The 19,717-nt window shown below is 40.6% G+C and overlaps 1 protein-coding gene across 2 annotated transcripts in view; it reads left to right on the forward strand.

Moving 5' to 3' along the window:
• LMBRD1 (LMBR1 domain containing 1) overlaps positions 1 to 19,717 on the forward strand; it is a 116,761-nt gene that overhangs the window by 31,114 nt on the left and 65,930 nt on the right. For both annotated transcript variants that reach the window (XM_059941834.1, XM_059941835.1), the window contains exons 4-5: positions 8,437 to 8,534; positions 10,565 to 10,632. In XM_059941834.1, coding sequence (XP_059797817.1) covers positions 8,437 to 8,534; positions 10,565 to 10,632 — 166 coding nt within the window. The remainder of the gene's footprint in view (positions 1 to 8,436; positions 8,535 to 10,564; positions 10,633 to 19,717) is intronic.

Consider the following 19,717-nt stretch of genomic DNA (forward strand, 5'->3'; position numbering starts at 1 on the left):
CATTTGCAAATATTCTCTCCCATTCTGAGGGTTGTCTTTTCGTCTAGTTTATGGTTTCCTTTGCTGTGCAAAAGCTTTTAAGTTTCCTTAGGTCCCACTTGTTTATTTTTGGTTTTATTTTCATTTCTCTAGGAGGTGGGTCAAAAAGGATCTTGCTGTGATTTATGTCATAGAGTGTTCTGCCTGTGTTTTCCTCTAAGAGTTTGATGGTGCCTGGCCTTACATTTAGGTCTTTAATCCATTTTGTGTTTATTTTTGTGTATGGTGTTAGGGAGTGTTCTAATTTCATTCTTTTACATGTAGCTGTCCAGTTTTCCTAGCACCACTTATTGAAGCGGCTGTCTTTTCTCCATTGTATATGCTTGCCTCCTTTATCAAAGATAAGGTGACCATATGTGCGTGGGTTTATCTCTGGGCTTTCTATCCTGTTCCACTGATCTATATTTCTGTTTTTGTGCCAGTACCATACTCTCTTGCTTACTGTAGCTTTGTAGTATAGTCTGAAGTCAGGGAGCCTGATTCCTCCTGCTCTGTTTTTCTTTCTCAAGATTGCTTTGGCTATTCAGGGTCTTTTGTGTTTCCATACAAATTGTGAAATTTTTTGTTGTAGTTCTGTGAAAAATGCCAGTGGTAGTTTGATAGGGACTGCATTGAATCTGTAGACTGCTTTGGGTAGTATAGTCATTTTCACAATGTTGATTCTTCCAATTCAAGAACATGGTATATCTCTCCATCTGTTGGTATCATGTTTAATTTCTTTCATCAGTGTCTTATAGATTTTTGCATACAGGTCTTTTGTCTCCTTAGGTAGGTTTATTCCTAGGTATTTTATTCTTTTTGTTGCAGTGGTAACTGGGACTGCTTCCTTAATTTCTCTTTCAGATTTTTCATCATTAGTGTATAGGAATGCAAGAGATTTCTGTGCATTAATTTTGTATCCTGCTACTTTACCTAATTCATTGATTAGTCCTAGTAGTTCTCTGGTAGCATCTTTAGGATTTTCTCCGAATACTATCATGTAATCTGCAAACAGTGACAGCTTTACTTCTTCTTTTCTGATTTGGATTCCTTTTATTTCTTTTTCTTCTCTGATTGCTGTGGCTAAAACTTCCAAAACTATGTTCAGTAATAATGATGAGAGTGGGCAACCTTGTCTTGTTCCTGATCTTAGTGGAAATGGTTTCAGTGTTTCACCATTGAGAACGATGTTGGCTGTGGGTTTGTCATATGTGGCCTTCATTATGTTGAGGTGAGTTCCCTCTATGCCTACTTTCTGGAGAGTTTTTATCATCAATGGGTGTTGAATTTTGTCAAAAGCTTTTTCTGCATCTATTGAGATTATCATATGGTTTTTATACTTCATTTTGTTAATATGGTGTATCACATTGATTGATTTGAGTATATTGAAGAATCCTTGCATTCCTGGGATAAACCCCACTTGATCATGGTGTATGATCCTTTTAATGTGCTGTTGGATTCTGTTTGCTAGTATTTTGTTCAGGATTTTTGGCATCTACGTTCATCAGTGATATTGGCCTGGAGTTTTCATTTTTTGTGACATCTTTGTCTGGTTTTGGTATCAGGGTGATGGTGGCCTCGTAGAATGAGTTTGGGAGTGTTCCTCCCTCTGCTATATTTTGGAAGAGTTTGAGAAGGATAGGTGTTAGCTCTTCTCTAAATGTTTGATAGAATTCACCTGTGAAGCCATCTGGTCCTGGGCTTTTGTTTGCTGGAGGATTTTTAATCACAGCTTCAATTTCAGTGCTTGTGATTGGTCTGTTCATATTTTCTATTTCTTCCTGGTTCAGTGTCAGAACGTTGTGCATTTCTAAGAATCTGTCCATTTCTTCCAGGTTGTCCACTTTATTGGCATAGAGTTGCTTGTAGTAATCTCTCATGATCCTTTGTATTTCTGCAGTGTCAGTTGTTACTTCTCCTTTTTCATTTCTAATTCTATTGATTTGCGTCTTCTCCCTTTTTTTCTTGATGAGTCTGGCTAATGGTTTATCAATTTTGTTTATCTTCTCAGACAACTGGCTTTTAGTTTTATTGATCTTTGCTATAGTTGCCTTCATTTATTTTTCATTTATTTCTGATCTGATCTTTATGATTTCTTTCCTTCTGCTAACTTTGGAGTTTTTTTGTTCTTCTTTCTCTAATTGCTTTAGGTCTAAGTTTAGGTTGTTTATTTGAGATGTTTCTTGTTTCTTGAGGTAGGCTTGTATTGCTATAAACTTCCCTCTTAGAACTGCTTTTTTGCTACATCCCATAGGTTTTAGGTTGTCGTGTTTTCATTGTCATTTGTTTCTAGGTATTTTTTTATTTCCTCTTTGATTTCTTCAGTGATCTCTTGGTTATTTAGTATTGTTTAGCCTCCATGTATTTGTATTTTTTACAGATTTTTTCCTGTAATTGATATCTAGTCTCAAAGCGTTGTGGTTGGAAAAGATACTTGGTATGATTTCAATTTTGTTAAATTTTCCAAGGCTTGATTTGTGACCCAAGATATGATCTGTCCTGGAGAAATGTTCCATGAGCACTTGAGCAGAAAGTGTATTGTGTTGTTTTTGGATGGAATGTCCTATAAATATCAACTAGGTCCATCTTGTTTAATGTGTCATTTAAAGCTTGTGTTTCCTTATTTATTTTCATTTTGGTTGATCTGTCCATTGGTGAAAGTGGGGTGTTAAAGTCCCCTACTATGATTGTGTTACTGTCGGTTTCCCCTTTTATGGCTGTTAGCATTTGCCTTATGTATTGAGGTGCTCCTATGTTGGGTTCATAAGTATTTACAATTGTTATATCTTCTTGGATTGATCCCTTGATCATTATGTAGTGTCCTTCTTTGTCTCTTGTAATGGTCTTTGTTTTAAAGTCTCTTTTGTCTGATATGAGAATTGCTACTCCAGCTTTCTTTTGATTTTCATTTGCATGGAATATCTTTTTCTATCCCCTCACTTTCAGTCTCTGTGTGTCCCTAGTTCTGAAGCGGGTCTCTTGTAGACAGCATATATATGGGTCTTGTTTTTGTATCCATTCAGCCAGTCTGTGTCTTTTGGTTGGATCATTTTATCCACTTACATTTAAGGTAATTATCGATATGTATGTTTCCATTACCATTTTCTTAATTGTTTTGGGTTTGTTTTTGTAGGTCTTTCCCTTCTCTTGTGTTTCTTGCCTAGAGAAGTTCCTTTAGCATTTGTTGTAAAGATGGTTTGGTGGTGCTGAATTCTCTTAGCTTTTGCTTGTCTGTAAAGGTTTTAATTTCTCTGTCAAATCTGAATGAGATCCTTGCTGGGTCTAGTAATCTTGGTTGTAGGTTTTTCCCTTTCATCACTTTAAATATGTCCTGCCAGTCCCTTCTGGCTTGCAGAGTTTCTGCTGAAAGATCAGCTGTTAACCTTATGGGTTATGTTATTTGTTTTTTTTCCCTTGCTGCTTTTAATATTTTTTCTTTGTATTTTATGCTTGATAGTTTGATTAATATATGTCTTGGCATGTTTCTCCTTGGATTTATCCTGTGTGGGACTCTCTGTGCTTCCTGGACTTGATTGACTGTTTCCTTTCCCATATTAGGGAAGTCTTCCAATATAATCTCTTAAAATATTTTCTCAGTCCCTTTTTTTTTTCTCTTCTTCTTCTGGGACCCCTCTAATTCAAAAGTTCGTGCGTTTAATGTTGTCCCAGAGGTCTCTGAGACTCTACTTAATTCTTTTCATTCTTTATTCTCCTCTGAGGTAGTTATTTCCACTATTTTTTTCTTCCAGGTCACTTATCCATTGTTTTGCCTCAGTTATTCTGCTATTGATTCCTTCTAGAGAATTTTTAATTTCATTTATTGTGCTGTTCATCATTGTTTGTTTGCTCTTTAGGTTTTCTAGGTCCTTGTTCAATGTTTCTTGTATTTTCTCCATTCTCTTTCCAAGATTTTGGATCATCTTTATTATCATTACTCTGAATTCTTTTTCAGGTAGGCTACCTATTTCCTCTTCATTTGTTAGGTCTGGTGTGTTTTTACCTTGCTCCTTCATCTGCTGTGTGTTTTTCTGTCTTCTCATTTTGCTTATCTTACTGTGTTTGGGGTCTCCTTTTCACAGGCTGCAGGTTCGTAGTTTCTGCTGTTTTTGGTGTCTGTCCCCAGTGGGTAAGGTTGGTTCATAGGTTTTCTAGGTCCTTGTTCAATGTTTCTTGTATTTTCTCCATTCTCTTTCCAAGATTTTGGATCATCTTTATTATCATTACTCTGAATTCTTTTTCAGGTAGGCTACCTATTTCCTCTTCATTTGTTAGGTCTGGTGTGTTTTTACCTTGCTCCTTCATCTGCTGTGTGTTTTTCTGTCTTCTCATTTTGCTTATCTTACTGTGTTTGGGGTCTCCTTTTCACAGGCTGCAGGTTCGTAGTTTCTGCTGTTTTTGGTGTCTGTCCCCAGTGGGTAAGGTTGGTTCAGTGGGTTGTGTAGGCTTCTCGGTGGAGGGGAGTGGTGCCTGTGTTCTCATGGATGAGGCTGGATCTTGTCTTTCTGGTGGGCAGGACCACGTCCGGTGGTTTGTTTTGGGGTGTCTGTGAACTTAGCATGACTTTAGGCAGCCTCTCTGCTAATGGGTGGGGTTGTGTTCTTGTCTTGCTGTTTGGCAAGGGGTGTGCAGTACTGGAGCTTGCTGGTCGTTGAGTGGAGCTGGGTCTTAGCGTTGAGATGGAGATCTCTGGGAGAGCTCTCGCCGATTGATATCACGTGGGGCCAGGAGGTCTCTAGTGGTCCAATGTCGTGGACTCAGCTTTCCCCCCTCGGAGGCTCAGACCTGACACCTAGCCGGAGCACCGAGACCCTGTCAGCCACATGGTAGTTCTGTGATCTTGGACCAGGCAGTGTACCTCTCTGTGGCTCAGATTTCCTTTCGTGTAGCACCTCCTCACCCGAGAGGCCCAGTCAGGTGTGAGGGGAGGGCTGTCTTTCCCAGGCTCTGCAGGGAGGAAGCCCATGAGGCTGAAGTAGAGCTTTAAATGAAGCAGTTTCTCTGTTTGATGATAGTGGTAGCAGCATTTTTTTTTTTCCATTTACAGATATATTGATGTAAGTCCAACTTGGCATTAGAACTGATCCAAAACACATACAAATGTTAATTTAATTCCTTCTTTACAGTTTAACATTTACAAGCTAAAGGAAGAAATCTTTTTGAAGGACACTGAGAGAGAACAGTCCGATAACCAGAAGGTAGCTTAGAATGTGGTGTCAGGGAAACAAAGACTTAGAGCAGTGCCAGACTGAGGGGATGTTAAGAGTCTCTTCAGAATTGTGTCTTCCCCATTTCCTTCCTCCAGGAGTTGGTTCCTAGAAATTGTCTTTTCTGGATATTCCTACCAGCAACATATGAGATTTTTGGTTGCTGTACATCCTCATGTCTCTTTATAGTCAGTAGCTGCCCCAACTACTTTTTTGGTTTGGGTCGTAATAAACCGGTTTTGCTAGTTCTCGAGCTTCCTTAAGTTCAACCCTAGAAGATGTATTCTTGTGTCTGTGCTGCTTTTATTCAGTTTAAGGTCTGTGAGGTTCATCCTCATCGCATGTGTTCATAGTTTATTCTTTCTTATTGCTGTACAGTAGTCATTTGTATGACTGTACCACTCAGCGTATCCGTTCACCTGTTGATGGACATTTGGATCGATTCCAGTTTTTGATCACTGTTAGTAATGTTGCTGTCAGCTTTCTTGTTGTGAGTCAGACCCGATATTGTTTAATTCTCACACATCTTTAGGGGGACCTGCTGGTGTGGCTGACACTGGACCAATACTGGGAATCTGGCCCTTGGATGTTCCCTAATGTTAGTAATTGCTGAACGGTTCTGGACAGCTGCGTACGGCCTGGAACCACACAGTCCAACCTGTTTAGCCTGTTTGTGTGCGTGATTTATGGTGAATACTTGCTTTCCTTCTCGGGGTCTGTATTTGGTCATCATAGCTGGTCACTCAGGCAAATGTGCCTATATCCTAAGTCCCCAAGAAGAGCCCTGGACTCGGCAACTCAGGCAGGCTTCTCTGGTCAGAAAGACTTTGCATATGTCGCTGCACTTCATTGCTGGGGGAATAGAATTGTTCAGTCATATGGTAGGTATATGTTTAACTTGGTAAGAAACTACTGAACAGTCTTCTACAGTGTTGTGCTGTTTTACACTCCCTCTAGCAAAGTATGGGAATGTCTGTTGTTCTGCATTCTTGGCCACACTTGGTATTGTCAGTTTAATTTTAGCCATCCTAGTGGGTCTGTAGTATCTCATTGCAGGTTTAGTTTGCATCTTCCTGATGACCAGTGATGATGAGCACCTGTTAAAAGTGCTTATTGGCCATTTTGTATATCTTCTGTGATGAAGTATCTGTTTGTCTTTTGTCTATTTTTAAAAGTGGGTTATTTGTATTTTATATATAGGAGTTAATTTTATACCTTGTTATGCTAAATGAGTATAATGGTGACTTAGGCATTTACAAGGTCATTGATCACACAAGTTCAGGAATACCAGGAATGCTTATGAAATAGTCATTAGGCTCTTTGGCTGTGTGAAGGCCTAGGCCACCAAGTAGTAGACACAAATGGTGTACTGAGGCTGAAGCCAAACCTTACTGCGTCTGTCAGTTTATCAGAGTTTTTGGCATGTGGCTGTCAGCCCACTATACTACTCTGTTGTCCTAATTTAGGGTTTTTCCTGTTCTGTACAGATTATTTGATTATTTCAATCATAATATTGGTATGGTGTTTAGGGTGATTTATAGTACTTTCCCTTTATGTTTAATTTTTTGAAGCTTTTAGAATACTTATTTTGGTTACTTTTTTTTTTATTAATTAATTTATTTATTTATGGCTGTGTTGGGTCTTCATTTCTGTGCAAGGACTTTCTCTAGTTGCAGCAAGCGGGGGCCACTCTTCATTGCGGTGCACGGGCCTCTCACTGTCGCGGCCTCTCTTGTTGCGGAGCACAGGCTCCAGACGCGCAGGCTCAGTAGTTGTGGCTCACGGGCCCAGTTGCTCCGCAGCATGTGGGATCTTCCCAGACCAGGGCTCGAACCCGTGTCCCCTGCATTGGCAGGCAGATTCTCAACCACTGCGCCACCAGGGAAGCCCTTGGTTACTTTTTTGAGTACTTGTTTATTTCCACTGGCTCTTAGATTTGTAATAGAAATGTTAATACTGACTACTCTCTGGTTTGTAGTAGAAATACCAATATTCATTACCCTAAAGATTTACTGTCATTATTAGTTTCTCATAATATTAAAAGATTGCATAAATTTCACTGAATATCTGTAGTGCCAAAATTCAGTATGCTGACAGTCATTTTGTGATTGGTCAGTATAAATTAACTGATTTTTCTGTCAGTTATTTAGGGCCCTGTTCTGAGTTTTTTTTTTAACTATGTTGCAGTTAGTGGGGGCTGCTTCATAAGTGGCCTCCAAATAAATGAGATGGTGCTAGCAGGTATTTAGATCATGTTTAAAACCTCTGTAACTCATACAGTCGTTCCTTCCAAGAGAATAAGTAATTTGGGGTTTATTATATATACATTACTAACGAATACTTTTTTTTAAATAAAGGCATATAATGATTATCATCCTGTGGTTGCTTTATATAATTATGTCATCACTATTTTCCATGAACTTATGTATATGCAAATAAATGTAAATACACAGAAGGTTTTAAGGCCAGGTTTCTTAGGTAGATTTGTTAAGTCTCAAAAAGCTGTTTATGTTGTTTTTATTTTAAATACTGTATCTTTTGCTGTTCAAATTTTAAGTTCTGTATTAAATTAAAAGAAATATTTTGATTGACTGACTACTGGTTGAAAGTATTTCAAATCTAACGTTATTTTAAAGCAGATAAATAGAAATTCATGTTAGTTAACTTTGAATCTGGTTTTACTGTTCTTACTTTTTCTCTATCTTGATTTGTTATAAGATCAGTTTCATAACTGCATATTTTAAACTTAGATTAGGGAAATTATTTGTATCAAAAATGCAGTATCAATTATAGTTGTTTCTTTAACTTGAGTGACTGGCAAATGTGTCAGCTGTACTCAGTATTAAGGTGGAAGGAAGACAAAAGTTAAAGTTTATTTAAATGAGATGGTTCACAGAAAGTTCTTAGCACTGGTGAGTATATAGTGAGACCTGAGATGTTAGCTGCCACAATTTATTGACACAGTTACTATCATGATTATTGCTAAAAATTGCCCCATAGTTAACTTGAATTATGATTTGTTATGTAATAGTGATGTTGATTTCTTGGAATGGGGGTCAGAAAAGGCTGATTTTGGATATTACATATACGTATAGAGTTACGGTTCTAGGGATCGGATGGGGAGTGTGTGTGTGTGTGTGTGTACATATATGTATGAAACAGTTATTAAATCCATGTGTTTTATTTTAACTCGGCTTATTATTTCTTTCCGCAGCCTTATATTCTGTCATATTATTCTGTGTGTTCTTATGGATCCCTTTTGTCTACTTCTACTATGAAGAAAAGGATGACGATGACACTGGGAAATGCACTGTGAGTAGCTTTAATTCACAGGTCTCAGTTTAGGGGGAAAAAGATTATTTCCTTCTTTTTCAGAGAGTGATGTGACTTTGAATTTATTCTAGAGCAGTGTTGTCTAATAGAACTATAATGTAATCCACATGTGAAATTTTAAATTTTCTAGTAGCCACATTAAAATAAGTAGAAAGAGCAGTTGAAATTATTTTTCATGACACATTGTATTTAATGTAATATGTTGCAAGCATTATTATTTAAAATAGTCAAAAACATGTTAGTAATGAGACATTACATTTTGTCACACTCTGAAATTTAGAGTGCATTTTACACCTACAGCACACGCCAGTTCCACCCAGCCATATCCCAGGTGCTCAGGAACCACATGGGACTTGAGACTGCTGTTTCAGAGCAGTTCTAGAGCAGGGGTCAGCAGGCTTGTTTCTGTAAAAGGTCAGGTTGTAAATATCTTAGGCTTCGTAGGCCTTACAGACTCTGTCTCGGCCACTCAGCTCTGTGGTGGTATTGTGAAAGTAGCCAGAGACAGGACTCAGCGAGTGTGATGTGGAGTAGGAGGGGGCTGTGTGTGGCCCACAGGATGTAGTTTGCTGACCCCTGTTCTAGGGCATAAAGGAGGAACATTTGCAGACTGGTCTTACTAGTCCGTGGTAACACTGATACAGAAACCTGATTAGTAGAGCACACGTGCATGCCCAAAACTGCAGATCAAGGTCACTTAAGTCTTGGTATAAAAATCTTCACTAAAACATTAGCGGATAGAATTCAGGAGCATCTTAAAAGTACATTAATGCAGTATAACTGAGTTGGGGCTATCTCTAGATTGCATTGGTGGTTTAGAATCAGCACATCTGTTAATAAATAGTAATTTAATAGGTCCTTGAAGAAATTGTATGTTGAAGGGTATTTGTGAAAATCGAACACTTTATTTCTGATTTCAGGGGGAAAAAGCAGAAAAGGAATAAATTTCTTTTGTCTTTTTACTGAGTTATAGGAATGTGTTTTATACCTTGTTTTTGTTTTGTATTTAAATACACAAATATATTCACTCAAAAGCCAGGATTATGCATAGCTGTGTTTATTAAAACCTTAAAGCATTTGCATTAAGATCATGAGCAAAGTACTTCAACAGTATTTTAAATGATTCCCAGAGTGGTAATCTGTGCAATTTGTTAGAGAAAAAAAATACTATGCTGAAATATTTATAAAGAAAGTCGAATTATTGTTTGCAGATACTATGTAACTCTACATTTGAAAACCCAAGGTATGTAAGGTAAAGTGGCTGGTCACCAGTTTACTGTTGAAAACTGAATGAGATAAATGCTTTCTCTTCTCTTCACTTCTTCTAAAACACATCTTCCCCATCCCTTTTGGTTGACCCTCCTTACCTTTACTTTAGGTATTTGTGAATAAGAATTCATCATATAAAGCATAAAGTTAATTTCTTTTTTTTTAATGATACCATCATCCGTCTGGTGACATTTGTTTATTTATTTATTTATTATTTTTTGGCCATGCCTCGTGGCATGTGGGATCTTATATAATAAGTATACATAAGTATATGTTTTATATATGATATATACATACAAACATATGTAAATTAAATATTTATTGTAATTATTAATTATTACTTAACCCATTTTGGTGAATTGGGGTAGGGGCATTGTGGATTCTGAATGCTCCCTGTTTTGAGAAATATTTTATTAAATATTGTGGTAATTTTACTAAAGTAAATTAATTACTATTAATTCTCCCACTGGAGAATTAATTATGCTTTAGGTGTTCTGCTTTTCACAAGGTCTAACCATTGAAAAGATTTTAAAAATCTAGTGTAGTTTGATAGATACTTAAGATGTGGTATATACATTGTTTTTCTTTAAATTTTAAGATTTGTTTTTCAACAAGGGGAGCTTTACACAGTTGAATATAAATGTGCATAGGATATGAAAGTGCTGTTACACTATAGCTGAGCATATTTTATATTTTAAAAGTCTTACTAAATGCAATATTTTTTCTCCCTTGACATCTAGCAAATTAAAACGGCACTCAAGTATACTTTCGGATTTGTTGTGATTTGTGCACTACTTCTTTTAGTCGGGTAAGTCTTGATTTTTGTTTTCCTGAAAATGGAAATAGCATTATTTTAACAATAATAGTAATAATAATAAGGACTCATTCATAAAAGTCTAGGAAAGAAAATTAAGAAAATCTAAAAAAAAAGGACAAACTACCTTTTATATCACCAACAAGCAATAACCATAATTAACCTTTTTTTCTACAATATTCTGTCTAGACATTTTTTATGTGTTCAAATACATGCGGAAAGCCCCTTCTCCCCCATAACCTTCCATGTTGTAATTTTACACAAATGTGATTATGTTTTATGGGATTCTTGGTAATCCACTGGTTGACATCTCTTCAGTATAGTGAATGTATATCCATCAATTTTGTCTGTATTACGTTTCCTTCTTAGGATACAACAACTTATTTGATCTTCTAGTGATTACTTTGATTCTTATGATGTTAGCAGTTTTTCCATTTTTATAAACAACACTTTGATGGAAAATCCTTGTCTGGATATCTTTTCAGATTTGTTGCATCAGTCCTTAAATCTTTGAATTAAACTTTGTCAGTGAGTTCATTCTTAATTCTTCTTCCTTAAGTTTTTATAAACTAATGGCAATAAAATTTTGCACATTTTTTATACATTTAAAGTTTTCTTTTTGGAAAACATTTGTCCCTGTTAATGGAAGACATTTATCTTTGTTAAAATAGATCTTGATAATTTTTTTATGTTAGGAAATATATGAGGTGCTAATAAGTTTTTTAAAGTTTCTGCTTGTAATTTGGTCTCAGAAGTTTCAATAAATAAAAAAAAATTATCAAATACAATTTGTGGTGGGAATAAAATCGGTCAGTAACTTTTTGTAGTTCTAGGAGTTCTTAGAATGCACATATCCTATAGTCAAAGTATATTTTTAGGTCCCTTTCTTGCCTTGATATGTCATGAAAAAGAGTACTTGCTGAAAGACACATTTTAGTGGTTTTGCTATTTATTTTAGCTCTTAAATATATTTTTAAAAGTCTTTTTTGGCTTTTTAAATTAAGCCAGATATAGTTAGGTGAATTTGCTTTGTCAGTGTTCAGGTCCCTTATCTGTAAATCTAAATAGAGATCAGCAAACTTTTCTTAAAGAGTAGATAGTGAATATTTCAGGTTAGGGGTCCATGTGGCACTGCTCAGCTCTCTTCCTGTAGCTCTAATCACAGACGATACGTAAACCAAAGGACGTGACTGAGTGCCAGTAAAACTTTACAAACACGGACAGTCAATAGTTGGCCAGCTCCTGATTTAGAACATGACTGAGAACCGTCAGTAAAACCACAGATCTTTACAACAGCCAGAATATCTTTCCCAGACAAAAGGGTTCCTGAAGTTTCTTCTGAAACTTTTTGGTTCTTTGCATGGAAAATCATCTTCAGTCCTAGAGAGTTTACATTTTGTATGATTTTAATAAGCTTTAACTTATTGTCTACATAATATTTATTTATTTAGAAGCAGTGTATAGCAGTGTATAGCTCCTTGCAAATCCACTAATAACGAGAAGTGACGGTTTGACCAGATATTTTGAACAATAAAATATTCACTTATTTTCCAAATACTTACTGTGTTCCTGATGTGTTCCAGATACTGTACAAGGCACTGGGGAAACAGCGATTAATACAAAAGACAGTTCCTTCTTCTCATGGAGCGTACGTTCAGTAGGGGTTAGGGGAGTGGACGAAGAAAATAGTTTGTGTTGGGGGCGTGACATTTTCGGGGAAGGCACTGCTGAGGAGGTAGGGTGAGAAGACACTTGAAGGAGGTGCAGGAGCCGTGAACACATGTGGAGGGAAGAGCGTTGCAGTCAGAGCAAAAGCAGGTAGACAGCCCCGAAGCAGGAGAGCGTCTGGCACGTTCGAGACAAAGTGAGGAAAGCAGGGCGGCTGGAGTGGAGGGGCGGAGGCGGGAGTAGCTGAAGGTGCGGTTAGAGGGGCTGGAGCTGCCGAACTGAGCGGGGCATCAGGGGCCGTTGCCAGGACTCTGGCCTTTATTCTCCAGGAGTGGGAAGCTGTGCTGGGGGTCTGGTCTTGGAGTGACATGATGGACATTTTGCAGAGATCTCCGGGTGGTGTTTTGAGGGTTGACTTTGCGGGGTGTAAGGCAGGAGACATGAGGTCTGTTCAGTAACCCAGGCAAGACAGGATGGCAGCGGCAAGTGACTGGATCCTGCCTGTCTTTTGGGGAGAGAGCCGGCAGGATCTTCTGGTAGGTCAGGTACGGGGGGTACGAGAGAGAAAGGCATGGAGGACACACCTGGAGTTAGCCCAGCTGCGGAGTCTGAGGGGCACTTCTCTCACTTTTGAAACCAACCGCAAGCTTTGGGGGGTTCCTAAAACCACCCTCTGCTTTGATAATTCTCTAGAAGGATTCACAGAACTCACCAAAAGCAGTTATATACCATCTATTACAGGTAAAGAATACAGACTAAAATCAGCCTTTTAAGAGATGCACAGGACAGAGTCAGGGAAGATTGCAGATGTGAAGCGTGTGTTGTCCTCGGGGCACTTTCCCCTTCTGGCTTCCATGTCTGACAACGTGCGTGGAGTACAGGTTTCCCCTGCCATCCGAAAGTAGGCGGTTCCTATGAAACCTTTCCTGAGCTGAGAAGGCGTAAGGGGAAGAAGCAGTGACCTTAGGACACATCTTGCTCACGGACGCGCAAGATAAATGGGGTAAAGCACAGATGCCCACAAAGGTCAGAGCTGTGGTGGCTGACGGCTGAGATGCAGAGCGTGGTCCCCGGGAAGGAGCCTGGCGGGGCCGCGCGCTCTGCTCTGGGCGCACTGCTCGCCGCCTCTGCAGCAGCTCACTCCGGAACCAGCACTGACGTCGTCTTTGCTTTTTGCCTTTTTCGTAAAAGTGACGATCCTTCAGATTTCTTTTGGTTAGTGAAAATAGGTGCTAATGTAGGTCTTTAGTAAAAGTGAAGTGGTATAAAGCAAACGTTCAAAAAGCTGGGGGAATACTTGTATTGCCAGCCAGGGAGGCTCGCGTGAGCCTTGGTGCCTGGCATTTTTATTGAGACCCTCTCACGCAGGCGTGTCTGAGTGACTGACCGCCCGCCTGGTTCTGTCAGCCCCCGCTGATGCCACTGGCCCAAAGCCCCACCCTAACCACATGTTGGTCTTTCTGGCCACCACCTAAGGTTGGGTGTGACCATCCCCTGTCCTAAACACAGACACTCCTATCAGGTCTGACACGGACGATGTCCCGGAATCACGGGGAAAAGTCAGACCTCGTTTGGGGGCAAGGCCGAATTCTTTACCACGCAGGAAAGGTGAAGTTGTCATCCACAGGCACGTCGGAAGGAGGAGCCGCTTTGGAGAGGGGGGCGTCAGAAGCTCAGCTTGCTTCACAGTGAAGCCTTAGGAATGCTCAGGAGAAGGTTCGGGGCAAGCCGCCAGATCAGGCGTTAGGACACTCGAGTTTTAGTCTCTGCTCTTTTCCAGTAGCAGCACCCAGTGAAGAAAATGAGCTTTATCCTGTGTAAAGTGGGGGCAGTAAGCTGAATGACTGCTGTGCGGTACTCCTGCCTTTCTTAGAACCAGGACCCTGCTTTGGTGGAGTTGGTGGCGTTGGCTGTCGGGGGTGTAACAGGAGAGCAGGAAGGGCGTCCAAAGCACTCAGGCAGTGGGAGGCTCCGGTCAGGGGGGAAGGACGGTCAGGGGGGAAGGACGTTTCCTCCGTGGTTCTGAGAGGGATAAGAATGAAAAGAATTCCAGGTAGGTGCATAGGTTTGGTGGGCAAATGAAGGAGTTCCTCTCTGATCGCCTTTATTTTCTCCTACGTATTTGAGGTGAAGGCATCTGCCCAGGACACTGAGGTAGGGGAGGGTGTGTGGACTCCTCTGTTTCACAAGCCAGAAGTTTGTGACTAAAAGACAAGCAGTGTTTGGTTATCTAGGGCAGTGTTGTTCTCATTACCGTGTGTGAGTATTTGAATGAGGTACATTTAGCTGAAGTGATTGACTGCGTTTCCTGAAACTTTTTCGGAGGTGACACACTTGTAGTTTTTGTTAAGTGATGTATTTTTTTTCTGATAAAACAGTAGGTAATTTTATGGCAAAAACGTGGTCTAGGTTTAACCAATTCACGCAGCTAACACTTGGAACTCCTGTGGGTTGGGTAGTCTTGGGAATAAGGTTGGAGGGTAATGATGTTTGTCCTCAAGGTTCACATGGGGAGAGATGCAAATAGATAACCTGAATTACAATACTTGAGGGCTCTAATAAGAGATGGACGCCAGGTTTTGATGGTGGAATAGCAGGTTCTGCCTTGCGGAATCAGGTAAGACATAAGAGGAAGTAATCTCGGAATCAAAATTTGATGGAGTGGAAGTTGGGCAGCAGACTAGGAAAAAGGTGAACAGCAGGTGTAATGCACGCTTCACCCCTGAACACATGGGTTTGACCTGTGCAGGTCCACTTACACGTGGGTGTTTCTCAGTAGTAAACACTACAGTACTGCGTGATTGGTGGAGCTGTGGGTGCTGAGGAACTGTGGACGTGGTGGGACCATGTCTGGGGGGCCGAGTATAAGTCGACGCTCGGAGTTTTGACTGCGTGGAGGGTTGGTGCCACTAAGCCCCATATTGTTCAAGGGTCACCTGTATTAGTCTGCTCACGCTGCCGTGAACAGCAGGCGTTTATCTTCTCACGGTTGTAGAGGCTTGACGTCCTGGTTAGGGTGTGGGCAAGTCTGGTTTCTGGTGAGGACTCTCCTCCTGGCTCAGGGACGGTGTCGTTCTCACCGTGTCCTCACCTGGTCTTTCCTGTGTGCTTCACGGGGGAGAGAGTATCTCCAGGGTCTCCTCTTCTTCTTGTAGGGACACCAATCCCGTTGGGCTGGGGTCCCACCGTTACGACCTCATTCAACTTTAATTACCTCCCTGAAGGCCCTGTATCCAAACACCATCCTGTTGGGGGTTAGGGCATCAGCATGAATTTTGTGAGGACAAGTTCAGTCTGTACTCTGTTCTCTGGCCCCCCAAAATTCAGGTTCTTCTCACACACAAAATGCATTTACTTCATCCCAACAAGCGCCCAAAGTCTTAACCCAGCATCCAGTCTGAGTCCTAAGTCTCATCTAAACATCATCTAGATCAGGTGTGGGTGAGACTGATTCCTCCTGAGTCAGAATTCTTCCCCAGCAGTGAACCTGTGCGACTGGATAAGTTATGTGCTTCCAAGATACAAGGTGGGACAGGCATAGGATAGGCATTTCCATTCTAAAAGGGAGAAATTGGAAAGAAAAAGTGATGGGAGCCAAGCACGTTCAAAACCTAGCAAGGCAAATTCCCTCAGACCTTAAGGCTCAAGAGTAAGCATCTTGGAAGGATGCTCTGCCCTGCAGGCCCCCGAGGGGCAGGTCACTGCCGTGGTCCTAGGCAGCGGCCCCGCCCGCCCCCCTGATTCTGGGTGTGGGTCCTGCCCCCTTGACTCTGCAGCAGCTCCCTGGCAGCTGAAGCTGAGCGGAGGGCGGGGGGAACCCTGTCCTCTGAAATTGAGGAGGAAACAGCCTTGCCCCCTTGGGGCAGTAGAAGTGGCAGCCCTGGTGATAACTGAATTGCCTTTGGGGTCATTCTTGGGTTTTCTTGAAGGATAAAGCATGTTCTCAGCTAAGTAACTATCACCCTGTCCCGTAGAATCCCCCAAGTCTCATAGCCTCCCTTTATTTTGTCTCATCTCTGTTCCCTTAGTTCCAGCTGGCCGTGTCTCTGCTAGTGTCACTCTGTCTCTCCTCCTGTCTTCTGCTGAGATCGCCGATGAAATCCATGGTTTCCACCCACACTGATCTCCTTGCCAGATGGTGGTTCAGCCACACTCTTGGAACATCCTTTCCCAGTTTTTGCAGTATGGGTAGGCTGCTTCCTTTCTGCTTAACCTGTCTCTCTGCTCTCTCCCTTTACTATGAATGGTAAGGAGAAGCCACCCAGCTTCTTCCAGCACTTTGCTTGGAATTCTCCTCAGCTAAATATCCCATTTTATCTCTTACAGGTTCTGCCTTCCATAAAACACTACAAAACAATTCAACCAAGCTCTCTGTCGCTTTCTAATCAGGATCTCCTTCCTTTCAGTTGCCATTGACATGTTCTGCATTTCCAGTTGAGAGCTCCCCAGAATGACCTTTAGTGTCCATATTTCTACCAGCATTCCATTCATGGTGATGTATGTCTTCTCCAAGGTGATAGAGGTGTTCTCTATAGCGCTCCTCTTTTCTTTCTGAGTCCTCAACAGAATTGCCTTTAACATTCACATTTTTATCAATAGCCCCTTCAAGGCAGCTTAGGCTTTTTCTGGCATGCAACCTCAAAACTCTTTAGGCCTCTGCCTATCACTGGGTACCAAAGTCACATGCACATTTTTTAGGTATTTGTTACAAAGTAGCAACCCGCTTCATGGTACCAAAATCTGTATTAGTCTACTTGTGCTACCTTAACAAAATACCACAGGCTGGCTAGCTTAAACAGTGGACACTTGTTTTCTCACAGTTCTGGAGGTTAGAAGTCTACAGTCAAGGTGTCAGTGAGTTTGGTTTCTGGTGGGAGCTCTCTCCTTGGCTTGTGGACAGTCACCTTCTCACAGTGTCCTCACACGGCCTGTCCTCTCTGCTGGCGGCGGGGAGAGAGAGCCCTGGTGTCTCTTCCTCTTCTTACAAGGACACCAATCCCATCGGATCAGAGCCTCACCCTTAGGGCCTTATTTAACCTTAATTACCTTACGAAAGGCCCTGTATCCAAGTACCGTTCCCATTGGGGGTTAGCGCTTCAACATAGTAGTTTTGGGGGGAGGGGACACGGTTGAGTCTATAACGTATGGTAACTGAGAGACTGAAGTTAGCATGGAATAGTTAAAGAATGATATAAAAACTACAATGTAAATTTAATCCTCCCTCCCTCGGTACAAAAAAGAAAAATGTAAGATGTGACATTTCAAGTGTTTGCGGTGGCAAGTGACAGACCATGACCTTAGTCACATAGGTGGACTCTGGGTCTTACTTAGAGTGTTTAAGACGTTGCATTTTATCCTGCTGAGCAGGTGAAAGGCAGGGCAGATGTGTATGTGTTGGTGTGTGAACGCGGGAAAGCAAATATGTGTGACTTGGTCGTAACACTGAAGGACGCGTCAGAAGGGGCATTTGGGAGTTGGTCAGGGAGTGAGATATAAATGGTAGCTGGGAAGGCCACTCAGTGACCACTGTTGTAGTTCAGGTGAGAGGTGAGGGCCTGAACTAGAGTAGTTACGGAGAGCAGAGGGGAAGACACAGGCTATTTGGAAGATAAATAAACTTGGCATTTGAGTGTAGGAGGTGAAAATCTTATTTTCATTTCTGCTGAATTCATCATTTCAATTCCATATCCACTGAAATTCATTAGCCTTTCCTTTGTCTCTTCCTGAAGAGATAATCTGTATTAAGCTAATGCACTCAGTCAGATGGGATGTAAAATATTTTTTCTACGCAGTTTTACTATTGTTAAGAGCCTAAGGGAAATTTATGATCTCACGAGATTCCAGTTCTTATCTTGATCTAGCGTTGTGTGTCTTTGAAAGCTGAGGTTCTCTGTATCCAGTTTTTTGAGAGGGACTGAGATGAAGAAAGTATCTGTACCTTTCTACCACTCAAATCCCATCACACTCTCGGTTACTTGAGGACCGTCACCATTTGGTAAAGGCCTGAGAATCTTACAACTGCTGCCTCCCCTTCAAAATGACTCTGGCTGTGGTCCAGGCTCGTCTGGCTGAAGCAGACTCTGCATCTGTTAGCAGGTGCTCCCGGCAGGTCTTTGTCTTCGGGGCTGGCATTTGGCCCTGAACATTGCTTGGGCCCTTCTGGTCGTTAAAAGGTTGAAATGCTCCACCTTCCTGAGTCTCTTACCTCACCCTCAGCCCGGTCAAAGGGTAAAGCCCGGGTTAGCAGGGTCTTCAGGACCAAGGCCAGCGTCCGTTGATTGGTTAATGCCTTTGCCATATTGGTTGTTAAATGTTTTGAGTATTATTGCCCAGGACATATAGACATCTTTAGTTGTAACTCGTTTGAATTCTGCTTATGGATGTTACTCTTAGCTTATGAGAAGGCATTTTATGTCTGTTTCTTGGATTCTACAGCGCTGGTGGCCAGGGGGCTGAGGAAGCTGCTTTGGGTTTGTGCTTTTGCCGCTCTAGCTGTACCTAAAATAACAGTGCTGAGATGTCAGCACTCTGCTGATTGCTTCAGAATAAGTATTTTCCCGAAGTCGTTCTGGCCGTAGTTTGGGCCATTTAACCTTTTATTATTATTATTATTTTTTTTTTTTTTAATTTTTTGGTCAAGTCAAGTTTCCTCTGGTGTTATTCTTCATTAAATATTTGAACTGCTCAAGAGCCCTGCTCAGCTGCTAGAACATGAAAGTGTCAAGATCGAGAGAGCTAATTGCTTTTCTTCTACCACTGGACAGAACGTCTGATTACCTAAAACTGACATAGATACTGAATGTTCTAAGTAGGAATGCTAGTTTTAGGTATTTGTGACACGTATTTCTATTTTAATAGACTTTAGATGATATTTTATACAACATAGAAGTTTTTCCCCATATTCACAGAAGTGGTTATTCCAACTAACAAGTTCAAAATATACTTTTCAAAAAAAAAAATATATATATATATCTGGAAAAAACTGTTCAAATAAAATAGAGGGCTATTACATAGGTAGTTTTTTCTTGCTTGATTTATATTTTTGTTTCAATGCTAATATATAAGTTAATATCATTATAGAAGTATAATATGCAAGAGTTTGTTTTTTGATTCCACCCTCTGCTTTTATTTGTTTTTGATTTTATAACCAGGGCAGCAGATAATGAGCTCTTTACATTTATTGCTCTTTCCCTGTGAGTAATCACTTTTCTTTCTAAAAGTAGTGAGAAGTAAATCTCCAAGATTGAGAAGAGTGTAGTAAACTGATGTCAGTGCAAATAGTTAGAAATTTAAATAACCTCATGACATGTCTGATGATTCATCTTTTTGTAAGAATAAAAAGTATCGGTAGTACCAAGGAGTAAAGGTTTTTGAAATTTTTAAAAATTAGAATAATCACTTTGTTTTACTT

This window comes from Balaenoptera ricei, chromosome 12 (assembly GCF_028023285.1).
Source record: "Balaenoptera ricei isolate mBalRic1 chromosome 12, mBalRic1.hap2, whole genome shotgun sequence".
Lineage (NCBI taxonomy): Eukaryota > Metazoa > Chordata > Mammalia > Artiodactyla > Balaenopteridae > Balaenoptera > Balaenoptera ricei.